General features: G+C 40.1%; 1 protein-coding gene across 1 annotated transcript in view; it reads right to left on the reverse strand.

Annotated features, from left to right (window-relative positions):
* LOC137255919 (polycomb complex protein BMI-1-like) overlaps positions 1 to 17,253 on the reverse strand; it is a 41,481-nt gene that overhangs the window by 19,658 nt on the left and 4,570 nt on the right. Inside the window, exon 2 of the mRNA XM_067793510.1 lies at positions 4,150 to 4,382. Within this exon, the coding sequence (XP_067649611.1) occupies positions 4,150 to 4,261 (112 nt within the window). The 5' untranslated portion in view covers positions 4,262 to 4,382. The remainder of the gene's footprint in view (positions 1 to 4,149; positions 4,383 to 17,253) is intronic.

The following is a 17,253-nucleotide window of genomic DNA, read 5'->3' on the forward strand; positions in this document are numbered from 1 at the left end:
TAGGCATTATCTTAACTGCGGCGTCAAACAACAGTCATTCAGCTAAATGAAACTGGACCAACGCTAGTTAAGATGTGTCGTCGCTGTCTCTTCATGGAGGCAGACAGAAAAAACACGACGTTGTTGATGTCCTTGGTTAAATGCGTTCCGCGAAGGTTTTGTTACTCGCAGCCTGTGATAATTGTAACAATAGCGGCGCTGGTAGTAGTAGTAGTAGCAGTAGTAGTAATGGTGGTAGTAGTAGTGGTGGTTTTAGTAGAAGCAGTAGTAGTAGTAGTAGAAGTAGTAGTAGCAGCTGAGAGACCAAACCATCAGGTGATCAACGGCATGAGCATCGATCTGTAGTAGTAGTAGTAATGGTAGTAGTAGTGGTCGTAGCAGCAGCAGCAGTAGTGAGTGAGTGAGTGAGTTTGGTTTTACGCCGCTTTTAGCAATATTCCAGCGATATCACGGCGGGGGACACCAGAAAATGGGCCTCACACATTGTACCCATGTGGGGAATCGAACCCGGGTCCTCGGCGTGACGAGCGAATGCTTTAACCACTAGGCTCCCCGACCGCCCCGCAGCAGCAGTAGTAGCAGTAGTAGTAGTAGTAGTAGTAGTAGCAGCAGCAGTAGTAGTAGCAGTGGCAGTAGTAGTAGTAGTAGTAGTAGGAGGAGGAGGAGGAGGAGCAGTAGTCGTAGTAGTAGGACCACACCATCCGGTGATCAACGGCATGAGCATCGATCTGCGCTATGATGACGTGCCAACCAAGTCAGCGAGCCTGACCACCCAATCCCGTTAGCTGCCACCTACGACAGGCATGGGTTGCTGAAGATCAGTTCGAACACGGATCTTCACCGGTCTTGCAGTAGTAGTATTAGAAGTAGCAGCAGCAGCAGTAGTAGGAGTAGCAGTAGCAGTGGCGGTAGTAGTAAAAGAAGAAAGAAAACCCCAACGCTCCAGCAGTTGTATACTTGTAGTAGCTGGAGTACCACTATGCAGACGGTGGTAATTGTAGCATATGTAGTAGTAGTGGTGGTGGGACATGTATTAGTTGGGGTCGGCACGACGATTCGTCAGGTCCAGCACAGGTATTGTGTCTTCACGGGGTCCATAAGGTGAACGGACGTTTGGACTAGCATCAATAATCTCATCCTGTTAGCAGTGGGCGAAACAGTCACTTGTCCGCCAGTCCATGGCTAGTAAACACCCAGTCGGACCAGTAACTATTCATTGTGAATTTGTATGGGGTTATTTGAAAACATATCACTCCCTCCGACCTGTCAAATATGACACACTTCCTTTAATCATGCAAGATTATATTCTGGTAAAATACATGTTCACCACAGCAGTAGTTGAATTATGAAATCCCTGCCTACACAGTCACATTTCGGAGGAGTAAATTATTTTTGTGGAATAGTAACTTTCTATATTTCGCACACAGCCTACGCGTTTATAGTAGTACAGACACACTTAATAAGAACTATACTAGACTAGACTGGCAACGTAGCCATCCCGAAGGTGCAAAGGGGACATATTCGGAGTCACAGTCACACGTTCGATAACCTAAAATCAACCTCTGATTTCATATGACAACTATTTTCAGTTGGTGTCTCTGAAGATGTAAGGTTATCACTCACTCGGCTGACATCACATGATAAGTGTTGTTATCTTTCTGTCAGCCAAATGTATCAAGAGCCAATGACCTAATGGCAAAAGTCAAACACACCTGTTATCAGCTCTACGGTGGTCACATGGGTTACTCTAATGCTATACCTCTGTGAGGGAACACCTCTAAAGACGGCCCAGTCAACTCCCTTAGCCGAACAGACAATCTCTGAATGTTACAGAACATTATATAATATATATGTATATAAAAGACCCGATCTCTGTATTTTTAAAATGAGCATAGTCGGACAGTTCCGAATGACAAGAAAAAAACGCGTTGTGCGTATGTTATGAATCCTGTCGCTTAAGCGTCTGTACCCAGAGCACAACCATGGGAATGTATACCTTTCCAAAACGTAGAGGATATTGAATATAAGCACTTATTAAATGCAAATCAAGTCAAGGATGCGACAGATGATGAAGAGAAATTAAGGGAAAATGTAACATTTTATTCCATTCATTTGGAGACGTATGGATATATATTACTTTCTCTAATACGCATTGGCATTGGCTAGTGGTATGTTCCATAAGAGAATATCCCCTACTATTTCTGAATAGGTTATGTTTTGGTTTTATGTAGCAAGATCCAAATTGTTTCGGAAAGCGAATACCTGACTGTCACTCCTGTTAGAATCGACAGTCAAAGTACGCTCAGTGTTAACTTGCAGTCTACCATGTCGCGGTCGTCATATTTCCAGGGTAGTTTCTGCGTAACTGACGTTAATCAGGTTATTCTTTAATCCTTCAGGAAGCGAATCTTTACGAGTCCACCCGGAAGTAGACAAGCGGCACTAAAGCACGTGTCAGATTGGTAGTTGGGTTCATGGTAACCGGGAGCAACGTGTCATTTGCTGTCTAACCATTGTTTATACAGGCCCTCTCAGATCAAACATGATAACGCCGTAACACTCATTCAATATCAAAAGAAAAGTTCTATGAGGTATTTTTTTCTCATTTCAAAACGACCTAATCACTCAGTCACCGTTTACGGTAGCACTTATGTGTCACGTGAACTACATGAACCCTAAACACTTCTACACGAGGTCACCAGAGAAGACCCCAGAGAACATCGGCTACTCTGTGATTGGTCCGTCACTCCTCGATTCCATACTTGTACATAACATGTATATGTACTACAGATGTATTTTAGGGGCTTTCGGGTAGCCTAGTAGTTAAAGCGTCCGCTCGTCAGGCTGGAGACCCCGGGTTCGACTCCCCACGTACAATGTGAGCCGCATATAACTGGTGTCCCTCGCCGTGATGTTGCTGCAATATTGCTAAATGCGGCGAAAAACAATACTCGTTCACAGACTGTAATTAACATTGCCACACTAAATCGGTGTGTCTCGGTGTGTGTGTGTTGTTTCACGTCGTTATAATGAGTAATACTTCACATCGTAATAACGGGTATTGCTTCACATCGTAATAACGGGTATTGCTTCACATCGTAATAACGGGTATTGCTTCACGTCGCAATAATGGGTATTGTTTCATGTTGTAATAATGAATATCGTAATAATCAGCATTGTTCCATGTCATTTCACCAAATATGCTGGCGAAAATGTCAAGATTTCACGTTATACCTATGCAGGGAATCCAAAATTGGCTTCTGCGTAACAAGTGAACGTCTCATCCACTTGGCCATCAACCATCCACCTTAAGACCCGATACATTATCGTATGAAACCCAACGTATTCAAATGAGGCGGACGGTTATGGAAAGGAAGCTGCGCCTACGGAATACACAGACAGGATTATTTGTCACAAGAATGTGTGATTTTTTTTCTCCGCCGTTGGTGCACTGTTGACGTATAGGAAATAGCTCAAGTTGAAGAGACAAAGCGTGGGTGAACCTATCCACGTCGCAATGTTAAGAACATATATGTCGCATTGCAAAGTACAATGTCACAATGAAGGAATCATCTCTGAAACGCTGACATACCTAAAACCACATACGTGAAAAGCGAGCATGTTCCTGGTAAACCGGATATTGCGCAACTTTAAGCGTGGGCAGAGCTACAAAACGTCCATTTAAATTGAAGCTTCGGCATAATATACTTAACATAGCAGACAATATGTCATTATGACATTATCGTATAAAACTTTTAAAGTGTTTTAAAATATGGAATAAAGTAATTATTCGTCCAATTCTGGGTCACACCAAGATCCTAGAACGCACATTACACTAAGGTGTAGCTAAAACACAATTAAACTTATTGTTAAAACATACCACAAGTAAAATTTAGCAGGCATTTGGAACTATCTAAACAAACAAAACAGGAAAGGAATATATCACATTAAGAAAAATGTGACAAAATGATTCACATAGAAACGCACAATGAAATGAAAACAGGTGTCCCATCACCTGAGCGTCTGAATAAACGTATTAATTGATAAAAGCCCCCATGGTGCTTGACGCTACTGCAAAGTGTACAGGGGACATTACATCTTAAGGCTGGGAGACTGCATGCGGCGTTTCTTTACTGTCTATGTACTCACACGAATGAAGGCACTCGATGATGGACGTAGCGTCAATGAAATACCCTCCACATAACACACACACTAGGTGGTGGTTCAGGTCGTCAAGACGAGCTCGCGTTGTCCTATGCATCGCTAATTCTTTCTGTCAATCTCGCCATCTGCTGCCTCCGTATGAATGAACCGCTCAAGTGCCCCACTTTTCCGGAATTTCGTTTCAAATTTCCATGTCAACCCGTTCGCTTGAAACAACGCTGCAAAGAATAAAAAATAGAACGTATTTCCTGCTTCATGTGTTCATTTCAATGTTGATCCAACTTGAGATATACAAGGTTGTAAATTGCATTGAATGGGCGTCTGATGAGCGGGTGGCACGGCTATCGTAATGTACATTTCACATCGGCGTCATAACATGAAAACATAGCGCGCCGAGCTATGATAAACACATTCTTACAGAGCGACGCTATTCTCACTCCGCTTTTCAAATGGTGTAAAAAATAAGTCCATAAAATTCAAATATCACCCTCTCGATTTCAATAAGCGCTTCGGTGAAACGGGGAATGGAATTAAAATGAAACGAAACCGTATTTACAAGCCCCGTTGTACAGTTAAGGTTGAAGGTTAAATGTGCTCGTTTTCAGCCAATGAGAGCGCGCTGGGAGAGACGTTAAATCGTTATACTGAAACCTCCACAAGGCTGACAGGACAGGAGAGGTTTTTAAATACACGAGGAAATTAATCTAGGTCAAACTGTCATAAAATTACTCAAAACTCGACAATTGAAGCTTGCAGTGTGTCATCTCAATATTTCCCTTTAAGAGTGGCAAGGCACATCTCGTATGCTTCACAAATTACATAATTATTATTGATTTCAAAGGGAATTTTGACTTTCCAATACATAAATGTATTTTCCTTGATTTAATGATCAGAATTATGTAACAAGGGAGAGACGATGTGCAGAATTGAATATTCTTCGAACATTTGTTTGACTGGCACTTCAGAAGTAAATAAAAAAGAAGAAACTCCAAAAATCAAGTTGGCCATGGTAACTTGAAAAGTGCAGGAGTGAAACTATTCGATGCACAAAATTCTGAGTTATCCTACTCGGCCTCTTAAGAAATAGTTTATACGACAGATGAAACGCGATATGATTCTCGAGCACAAATCCGAAAAAACACCCTGAAAGAACTGTCGGTCCGATCACAGAAAAAAAAGAAAAAGATTCAGAAATGACTTCCCGAAATTTGAGAACACATCAGTCAACAGCGCCGGTTTGAAATTTGCATGAGATATTTTTTGTTGAGAAGTAAGAAGTAAGAATCTTCGAGTTTGATTATCTCGTTTTGAAAGATATGTTTTAAAATCAAGGTGCGGATGTCCCCATTCAAATCGAGACTATCTCTGCCATCAAGCATACGTAAGACTAAGAGCTAAAGTTTGTGAAACATTTTCACACTTTCGCCACTCTGATATGTATCCAAACTTGCGCTATCTCTTTTATAAGTGCACTTTTATTGTGGAAAACGAAACCGTTTTCAGCAGAACATGGATTTTAAAAATAGATAATGCTTAACACGTGACTTCATTTCAGTAGTTGTGTCATTCGCGAATGTCGACGAATAAAAATATAAATTCCTTAGTTGAAACAGACAACTTGAATTTTTACAACCGCTGTCGAAATTTTAGTGCTGGTTTTTAGCAAGAAGAACACGCAACATTTTATGTTCAGCAAGATGCTATTCCGGTTTAGATGAATCCATTTTTTCTGGTTTGGTGAAATTAACAATCCCCTTCGCATGTGTCAATTTTAACACACAGTGACGCTTATGCATTACTGTCAGAAAATAAATTTAAATCAATTTTCAACCTTTTGATAAAAAACAAAAAACAAAACAAAACCATCACATATACATTTCTCCAACTATTCACGTGTTTGTTCAGTGGAGAGCATCAGTGACTTGACAGTTTTGTATTGTTCATTGTTTGAGTGGCTGAGGATATCCTGTGTGGACGCATAAGTTGAGTCACTCGTTGAAACAATGGTTGTCTTTTTTCCACTGTCATTACTTGACTGACCTTGAACACGACTGTTGTATTGACTCACATAAATTCAGCAATAAACGTCCCGGTATAATACTCATCTTCATCGTATTGAGGAGTGTGGTTGAGCGTTCGGTCGACCCGGTTCGATTCTCAAAATACGTACGATGAGTGTAGCCCACTTATGGTGACCCTCGCCGTGATCTTATCGGGATATTACACCACGAGACATAAAACACAAATCACTCTCTCGTCATGTAGATTGTTTTAATAATTTCAAAAGCATAATTAGGACAAATATTTCTCTTCACATGATGATTCGTAGTGGCTGAGGTTGATTAAGTTCTCTCAAATGCTTTCGAAAGGATGTGAATTTTATTTAAATCTTAAATTTATGAAATTAAAATTTATATTCCGTTTCGCTATTTACGTGTCCTTTACTCAGGCGTGGCTTGTATTGACCAGTAAATATTGTAGTTTGATAATCGACGTGAGATGTTCTTTTTTTTTTCAAATGTTTTGATTATTTTTTAATAGTAGCATCAGAGTACAAGAAGTGTGCCGCTGTGTGGAGATTTGTACAAGTTGACCACTGTATTTTATCCTATAACATCAGTTATTTTGTTAGTGGGTATATATTGTATCTTGTATGGGCTAAAAAGTGTTGCCAAACGAAATGAAGTCCAATGACAAAATCAAATACTTACCTCAAACATCATCACCGCCTGGGAATTTTGATTTTTTCAGTTGTGTTAAAAGAAGGTTAATAAAAAAAAATCCACAGAGCCACTTCAGCTACGAGCTTCAGACCCGATAAATGATGTTAATACTCTAGAGCGTTAAGAGTGCGTTGGTGTTAAAATCGATTCTTAAGGTATGGGAATTACGATCCTTATTAAGCCACTGATACCCCCCTGTAGAGCGACGCCGAACGCACGTCGTCCTCCATCGATTCTTACTATAGAGTGAATAGACAAAAATGATATTTTTACATTTCACTCCCAAGGAAATACAATTTCTCGTCCCCGCAGAGAACCGTTTATTTTAGTTTTCTTCCTTTGTAGACCAGTGAGGATCCGGGTTTGAATACTGAACTCCAGTAACCCATGCTTGTCGTAAGAGGCGACTAACGGGATCAGGGCGTCAAGCTCGCTGACTTGGTAGGTACATGTCATCGGTTCCAAATTGCGAAGGTTGATGCTCATGCTGTTGATCACTGGATTGTTTGGTCCAGATTCGACTGTCTACAGACCGCTGGAATTTTGCTGAGCGAGGCGTAAATCTAAACTCCCTCATTAAAATAAATTAAATATTTAAATATCAGGTTTCAGTTATGATTAAATTCAATAGTTTCGTTAACATCTAATGGCCTTGCCAACACACTTAATTATTTAAGAAACCGACCTCTCAGTCAAAGTCAGAGGAGTTCATTTGTAACGAGGCCAAGGGCCCATAGACAAGATATACCATATATATAGCCGACAAGAGTATACATGTGCAGACTAGAGCGTTTCTAAATACATAATTTCTTTTTATATATGCATGGTAAAGATAATACTGTACACGTCTGATTATATTCTCCTGAGATATACATAAGAGACTTACAAATTTATGGATGGAAGGAAATTTCCAAAAGTGTTCTAGAAGAAAAGTTTTTATTGGAAAAGTTTTATTGATACTCGTCCTCTACAGCAGTGTTACAATGGGACACAGACGTAAACCCGGTTCGATTGATTGCCACCTACCTTCGTTATAACGTAATGGAAAGACGTTGCATCTGAATTTGATGTAAGCAGAGCGGACCTTTTTTTCTAATATGATATGCAGGTATCTTTCTGGTTTAAATATGAATTCATATTCACTGTACATCACATATCTAGAGCTGTTATACAATGTGGAGCTTTGAGAAAATTCATTTATCACCGCATTTTTAAACAAATGTACAACAACGTACTGTTTACATCCTGGTCACACATTAACATTGGAAGAACCTAACCATTGGACCAACCCAGCGATTGTGTTGAATTTGAAACTTGATAAAATTCATCGTAGTTTTTGATAAAATTCTTCGGCTAATCTCGTTTAATCTGCACGAACCTAACGAGGTGATGATTCAAGATTGGAACACAGCTGGAATATCGCTGAAACCGGCGTAAAACTCTATTCACTCACTCACTCACTCAAGAATGGAGACTCAGTTGAGTGATGATACAGTTTCCGTCCTGCGAGGAACTCATTCTGCCTGGTGTGTAGACCTGAGATATAAACCTTATAAAATGTCTACAATGTCACACATATTCCAAACGGAGTGAGTAAATTCTTTTTCATCCCGCGTACAACAAAATTGCAGTACTATCACGTCGGCACCAGAAATATGCATTACACTATGCATTGTTTCGGGCTGGAACCCAGACCTTCAGTGACACAGGCGGCCGCTTAAACCACTGGGATACCACACGTACATAGATAGCTCCACTTCCCAGCAATCTGAGGTGAAGGAATAAGTGACTTCTTACAGTGTCCCGGTGACCTGGAATCGATTCCTTCAAGTTTCGCTTTTACCAGCGTGTATGTGTGTGTGTGTGTGTGTGTGTGTGTGTGTGTGTGTGTGTGTGTGTGTGTGTGTGTGTGTATGCGTGTGCGTGCGTGCGTGTGTGTGGGATAGGGGTATTTATTAATGATGTATTTACACACAGACATACTGATAAAATATCAATCATAAAAATATCAACAAATTATTTTGTCCAGTACATCGAAGATGAATTTCTCCACTAACTTGGGCGAACCAACTGCAAACCTTATGCTGATGAACTGCACGAAGATCGTGCATCAGATTACTGAATGCCCAAATACCATGCATGTGAAAAGCTGCGTTTAGGTGTAACGTTTTGTTAGGAATTCGCCAATTTTCACTGAGTTTCATCATTTACTGAACCCGTGACAACAATCTGTTTCCAGGTTACGAATATGTTTAAAAATACATCAGTTCATGTGTAAACTGTACCCTTAAACAGTATGGAATATTTTGCAAAATCTAGTTTAGAACAGTTGCCTGAGGTAAGTGTCTACATACATACATTACACTCTTGATGGGTAGAATATATGAATGTCATCACAAAGAAATCCGTCGTTTCACTTCAGCTTGCATCAAACGGATTCCTTGCAAAACACACCTTCAAATAATAACATAGTGTTTTATGACCCATGAAATTAGGGATACAGAAATAAAAACATCAATTTTACAACCTTTAACACGCGCCATAAAGTCTGATATATATTTCTGTCTTTGGCATGGTTAATAAATTTTGATGATTATGTTTGTGTACATATAATCACACAAAAATTCCTGCCTGATGAATGTTATTTCACTCGAGCCACTTTTGTATTCCCAGAAGCCTGTAGTTCATGCTTGTCATGCTACCGCCGACTTAAAATAAACATTTGTTATGAAAAAGAAACAAAATAAATTTCACAGGCGTACCGAGCATCATCACTGTACTCCTGTTATGTTTTCTGCATTATAAATTTCCATTCCGTATTATGTACAGTGGTTCTGTTGGAAGACTTACGGTAGTTTATTGGTCAAAGCAATTGCTAGCGTTACGTGTGTGCCATAGTGAGTGAGTGGATATGGGTTTACGCCGCATTTAGCAATATTTCAGCAATATCATGGCGGGGGACACCAGGCATGGGTTTCACACAATGTACTCACGCGGGGAACTGAACCCGGGCCTTTGGCGTGACGGGCGAACATCAGTGCTTGGTACACAGCTGATGACCCCCAGCTATTTTGTACACATAATGTGAAAAATGTTTTTTTTTGTTGAAGAGGGCGGGGGAGGGAGGGGGAGGCATTTACATTTTACACGCTCCTTCATAAAAATCATCATTATCATCATCATCATCATCATCACCACCACCATCGCTTTCCCCACCCCAAGTCATAATTTAGGAACGGTCCCTACCCACGTTCATTCTCCAACACGGAGATGTCCGAGCGAGTAATTGATTTGAGGCAAAAGAAGGTATACACGAATAAATAAAAAATTATATTTGCTAGGGTAGAGAAAAAAATGCGTAAAGAGATCACAAAGTCGAACATTGTCAATACGAAATCAATTAAGACCTGATCAGTTCAATTCAAACATGTAGAATCATCTGGGGCAAAGAGGCCAAGGAGGCCAAGGGACGTAACTCTCATGCAGCAGGAAAGTATATTGACTGGTTTGTCTATTCAAGTACCAGTCTACCCAAAGCAGAGAACATATTACATAATGATACACTCACTGCATACAGAAACAATTTCGATTAATTTTCAGTTACATGAACTGAATAAATGATGGACATACATATATGTTTGTAATATTTTTGATTTCACAGTTGGCCAGCAAGGCCTGCTGCCACCTAAAGGGCCTGAATGAAATCTGCAGGCCTATTTTGTTAAAGTTAAACCAATATAAATTAAAATAGACTACACTGTACACAGTTTCACACTGTTTCTACAAAGTCAATTACCGAAGCCTATGGCGCAGAGAGAGGTTTACGTTTGTTGAAGACTAGTGTTGGCATTCCTATGCGCAAAGCACTGAAACGCAAGGAAGTGAAACTGTAAGTTTTTGTAACATGGACAGTACTGGGTGATTCCAGAACGTAAATAAATAAAAAAAGAAAGATTATAACAGAAAATAAATGGCAGATAACTTACTGAAGGCCCCAAGGACCTGCAAATATTTGGAACTGCCGGCCCGATACAGCAACAACCGGCGTTGGGTCTCCGGTCCGGAGATTAGTTCGAACGCTTGTATATATGTAGTAAAACGTCACCCTTTTCGGGCAACTAAATGCACAACGGGTACATGAAAAGATATGCTTGGGTCGCTTCAATGAAAGCATGGCATACCAAGAGCAGCATCGTGACAGGAAAATGACAAAATCAAACATACATTCCTGGCTTTTCTGAGACTATAAAGTAAAATTCTAGCAGCATCACAAGGCCACAATATACTGGCCAGTTGTCCGTCGGACAGGTTTAGTCCGAACTGTGTATTACAAGAACCAAACAGTGCGGGAAATCTCAAAATGTACACACAGGTTTCATCATTTAAACTGCTAATATGGTGAACATTTTAATCAGACCATAATCTTTGGTGATTTATACGTGTATTATAAATTATCAAGTCGGAGAGAGTGATACATATTTACAAAATGACCCCACGAAAATTCTCTAGCTAGTCGGAACAGTGTCTGTTGAGATGTACTGGTCTGACGTGATTATTAGCAGCCGCGGGCTAGCGATCCAGAAGCTATTGCGCACACTGGAACCAAACATAAAACTTCACTACAGATATTTTTCGTCAGAAATGTTGGTTTCGGCAGCTAGGCGCGTTCTCATCCTAGTAACAATCGTTCGTTCGTTCAATCATCGTCATTTTCGTTTAGTCTTGTTCACTGTACATGTAATAACATGTATGTTATTGTTTAGCAGAGTCCGTTTAAAATGCGATTAAAATGGGTTGGTTAACTTCCTATCAAACTGTTTTCACCTGACATATCAATGTCCACTCTAATCAACTGATCATTTCATTGTCTGGCTCAGTTTGAAGTTGAACGGCAAAATCACCCGCGGTATTGGTAAAGCAGACGATTTAGCTAGTTTGGTTTTACATAGGTTTTAACAATATTCCAGTAACATCACGGTGGGGAACACCAAAAATGGGCTTCAAACATTGTACTCATATGGGGAATCGAACCCGGGTCTTCGTTGTGACAAGCGAACGCTTTAACCACTAGGCTACCTCAATGGCGAGTGAATAACTACAGCAAATTAGAACAGATACACATGGATGTGCAGCATGGGATTTTTACTCCTTCAATAGATTTTGACTGCAATTGCTGTGTTCCCCGTATTGCGGAATTTGGCTTTTATAACTTTCCAATAAGTGTGTATCACTTCCATATGCAAATTAAAGACTCTAATATGACTATTTGGTTAAGATAATCTGTCCATTTGAAGCATATCCTATCAGGTGGGCGCATCTACTCATCCGTTCGTGTTAAATGTCCATCCTTGTAGTGGAAACGTGCATTCGGAATACACTTAGTCTTCCTCGTCTTAAAGAAGCGACCACGAATAGATCAGAAAAATAAGCATTTGTGATGGAAAGCTAATCTATGTTGACACATGGACCATTTTCCTCTGTATCTGTTTTCAAACAAAACAACTTATTACCTGGATACATAAGTTGTTGAATTAATTACCGACTGTCGGAGTTCATCGGGTCATTCCGTAGGATATGCCGAACGATCAATATCTCGGAAGAAGGAGAAGAGACTTAAAAAGAAATATGACCGACCTATAATTCCTGTATATTCTGTTATTACATATAGTTCGCTTTGCAACTGTAGCTTTTGGAGAGTTTTCGTTATTTTCCTCGATGTCTTGCTCTCCCAGCAAAGCTAAATCCCTAAATGAAGCAAACTTGTGTAGGTTTCCTCAGGTTCTCAGTCTCTGGTCTTCCTGAGCCGCCATTGAAATGGGTTTGTTAGTTATAATCAAAATTCTGAAAACTCAGGGTCTATGTGTTAGTCTATGCGTACGTGAGTGGATGTTTTATTTGTGTTTCTAGAAACCCGTTCTTGCAACTATTCCTGTGAGGTTTGGAGGGTTATATTTAATACAGCTGGTGTATTGCAGCGTAACACAGCCTGTCGTTGAAATGGGGGTGGTCCGGGGTGCGTATGGGTTAGGGGGTTGCGTGCGACTACTTGTATCCATTCTTATATATTTCTTCTATATATTGGTTGCCACCAAGAACTGGCTTCATTCAAGATACCACTTAAGGGCGTACATACGAATCGCCGACTGTTGACTACACAAACTGTGGATTCGAACAGTGTATGACAAAACGTCGCACTGGGCTAATACACCCTGAAAGTCCAGGTTCGATTCTCCATACTGATACGATGTGAGAAGCCTATTTCTGGGTCCTCGCCGTGATATTTCGGGAATATTTAGAAACAGCAGCGCAAAATCCAACTCACTCACTCTAGTATTGAAAACAGTTTTGATTAAATGTTTTGGATATTTGCTTATATTGAAATATTTTTTGAAAATATTGACTAAAATTAGATGATAATGTACTGCAGCAACAGAACAAAAAAGCTATATCGTTTTTTAAAAAAATAAATTTCATTTTAAATCGAACATTTCATACATATTGTGCAAACATTCGTTTACTGTACGCTTTCATACGTTCCATACACTATAAAAAACACACGAATATTCCACAATAAAAATTTAAACGTAACGACTATGTAAGTTGCCTCTTGCCCAAATGAAAATTTAGTTATCAGAACTTAAAACGTTAATAACGTAATTAGCACCACGTGGACAGAAAGCGCGCAAAACTTATCCCTTAATAGAGATTGATGTCGTCATAAAGGACACTTAAAAATACACGCGGGAAAATATACGACATACTCACTGTAGCGTGCACTGAAGTGTTCCCCCATTGCGGTAATACACGACTGCAGAGCTGTTTTATCTCGTACAGCCAGTTAAAATGTAATTTAAAATAGTGTCATTGGTTTTTAAAGTTCTTTTACAGATTCAAAATATTTTGAAGAGGGGTTCCTAGAAAGATATTCATCTGAAATTGTATTTCAAGCCATAATACATGAGCTGTTATATCTGCAAAATTTGACCGTAAAATTTAGTTTCCGATTTCAAATATACTGAGGAGAGTTGTAATTTACACATAAACGTCTTTTACATCTGTTCTCGTAATCCGTACTCAGGCGTAAAGGCAGTCTTATGTTCTTTTCTTATTTTCATATTTTCAAAATGTGAAGATGTCGGCAACCTTCCCTTTGAGTGCGTGAGTGAGTGAGTGAGTGAGTGAGTGAGTGAGTGAGTGAGTGAGTGAGTGAGTGAGTATGGTTTTAAGCCGTTTGGTGCAATATCATCGCAGTGAAACCAGAAATGGGCTTCACACATTGTACCCATGTGGAAACATGAGCGAACAAGCGAACGCTTTGACCATTAGGCTTCCCCACTGCCCCCTAGCTTTTATTGTTGGGTCACACACACACACACACACACACACACACACACACACACACACACACACACACACACACACACACACACACACACACACACACACACACACACACACACACTAAAAATAAATAAAAAAAACAAAAAACCAAAAAAAGCAACGAAATCAAACCCCCGCTTAAATGTGTGTGTGTGTGTTACTGTGTGTGAACAGAAATGGGCTACGCACATTGTACCCATGTAGGTCGATAATCATGAAATAAGGAACAACAACAACTGCAGATAGTACGTGGGCACAGGAGCTTCATAAGGTGTACGACTCCTACAATCGTGGGTTCGATTCCCCAATTCGTCGAGATCATTACTCAGGTCTGTCTGCGCCATGCAGTGCAAATAAACGTCACTAAAGTGACATGCATTACTTCGGGATTCCCTCCCTTGCCAAACCCGTGTTACTGTTAAAATGTTCAGTTTACGTTAATACCGGACTCGATCCGTGAAGGTCGCTGACTTGGTTGGCACATGTCATCAGTTCCCAATTACGCAGATCGATGCTCATGCTGTTGATCACTGGACTGTCTGATCCGGACTCGATTATTTACAGGCCGCCGCCATATAGCTGGAATATTGCTGAGTGCGGCGTAAAACTAAACTCACGCACTGAAACCGGACTCACTACCACACTGAATAACATTTGACGATTAGGATATTTTAGAGAGGTTAAAAAGGCAGGAACGAAATTAGTTGATGGATTTGGCACGGAGAGCCTCATGGGAAGAAACGCCAGATACAAAGAAACATTTTCGCCCCAGTGTGAAACATAATTTATTCATGGCTTGTGCATTCTGATATGCCCAATGTCTTAATTACAAAAAAATACCTTTATGCACATTCACGAAATATACCAATAAATCGTAAACAACGGCAAATTATTACACAAATTTGTCCTTCGAATTCTGGAGGAAAGAATTATGGAATATTTTAACGTAGACTTTTATAACTTATTCTGTCACTGTCTAAAATCACTCAGAAAACATACATGCTACTTCACATAAGGTAATAAAATAGCAAATTTGTGTGTCCTACACTAATAAAACTATATGTTGAATTCTCACATGAAAACACAGTAACTCTATATAAATGTCAAGTTAATGGAATACTGTCGTATGCGATGATCGGGTGCGTGTGAACTGTCTATTAAGCTGGACACATATTTAATCTGTGTACTATTCAATGAGTAAGCGAACCGGTATGGTCCGCTGAATTTAGCAACATTGCAACAACAGCCATGATGGGAAAAGCAAGATTTATGGATGTCAACTTCTTTATTGTGACTAACACGACGTTTCGGAGTGTATGCTTGCGCCATCAAAGATTTGAACCTTGATGGCATATAAAGAAGGGGTGTTTAGAGTTGACCACCTCGACCACCTCGACCACCTCACCATGCCTGCATACTGAAAGAGCACCACTCTAACAACAACAAACAAACAACAACAATCCACCCAACATGAAAACTGAGAAACTGAGTTTCAAATATTAAAACATTACAGGGATGCGCAAGCATATATTAGCTTTTTACATTTTTCACAAAAATTCATAAGGAAAGGAGACACAAGAAACTTGGACAATAAAACCCAAAATATTTTAAGGACAAGATTACACCCAAACAATAAAATACCCCCAACCATTGCACAAAATACCAGAAAAATATATACTAATAATAGGAAAAAATAAATTTTTTTTAATCAGTAAATCGATACATAAATAAAATTTAAAGAAGAGGACGGTAGAAGTATAGATAGTGCATCACAACTGAAAAAATATTTTAAAAATTACATGACAAAAATGATATGTACAAGTGACCCATTTGACAGATCATCTACATATAAGGAAACTATAACTGGTCATGACTGGGGTGAACACAGGCGTTGTTCTTGTAGTTATGACAAGGTAAAGATAGTCGGGGCATCGATTTCCAACATCTACAAACAAGACGACTTTGTTCCAGATATGATAAAATCTTTCCAACCAGAGGGCGGTGGGCGGTAGCTTAAAGCACTGGCTCGTCACGCCCATGACCCGGGTTCGATTCCCCGTATGGGTACAGATTGTGAAACCCATGCCTGGTGTCCTCGTCGTGGTATTGCTTGTGAAAGCGGCGTAAAACCATACTCTCTGCAATCAGTAAAACGAGCTAACCTTGCATCAGACACGTTTTGAGTTATGCGAGTGACTATTTAAATTTCATTTGGTGCCGTCGATTAAAATTGTTCACATTTGATGATGTTGTGGTTGACAAAATCATGAGACATGTTTTAGGTAGTAAACTGGGTGGAGATAAGCGGGGATGCGACAACGTGAATGCACTTCACAGGATCGAACCCCGGTCCGCGGAAAGCTTTAACCAGTTGTCTAATCCACTGACGAGAAAATATACAAAGATGAAATTCAATGTATGATACAAGGAACAATCCAGTCGTATTCAACTATTTTTTCTCTATACTCTAATATGCACCCGTGAAGATCCGGGTTAGAACTTATCTTCACTAACTCATGCTTGTCGACTAACGGGATCGGGTGGTCAAGCTGGCTGACTTGGTTGACACATGTCATCGTGTCCCAGATGCGGCGATCTATGCTCATGCTGTTGACCACTTGACTGGCCGAGACTCGACTCTTCACAGACCGTCGCTATATAGCTGGAACATTGCTGAATGTGGCGTGAAACTAAACTCACTCACTATAGTCCAATATTTGGTTGTGACTATAAGGATGCTGTGTTACCGATGTGACCTTTCACCTTTGGTGCACGTGCCAGGCTGATGGACCAAAAGGTTTGACCCCAGTAGCCTATGCTTGCCGTAAAACGACCGAATGGGTCGCATGGCCAGCAACTGCACATCGTCGTACCCCATTGGTCAGGATATCAAGGACAATTCAGTCAGCCCCATACAGTAGAAACGCAGGCTCCGGATTTAACATACCATAAGCAGTCATCCTGCAACTGGCAGGGCTGAAACACT

The sequence above is a fragment of the Haliotis asinina genome, chromosome 11 (assembly GCF_037392515.1).
Source record: "Haliotis asinina isolate JCU_RB_2024 chromosome 11, JCU_Hal_asi_v2, whole genome shotgun sequence".
In the NCBI taxonomy this organism is placed as follows: Eukaryota; Metazoa; Mollusca; class Gastropoda; order Lepetellida; family Haliotidae; genus Haliotis; species Haliotis asinina.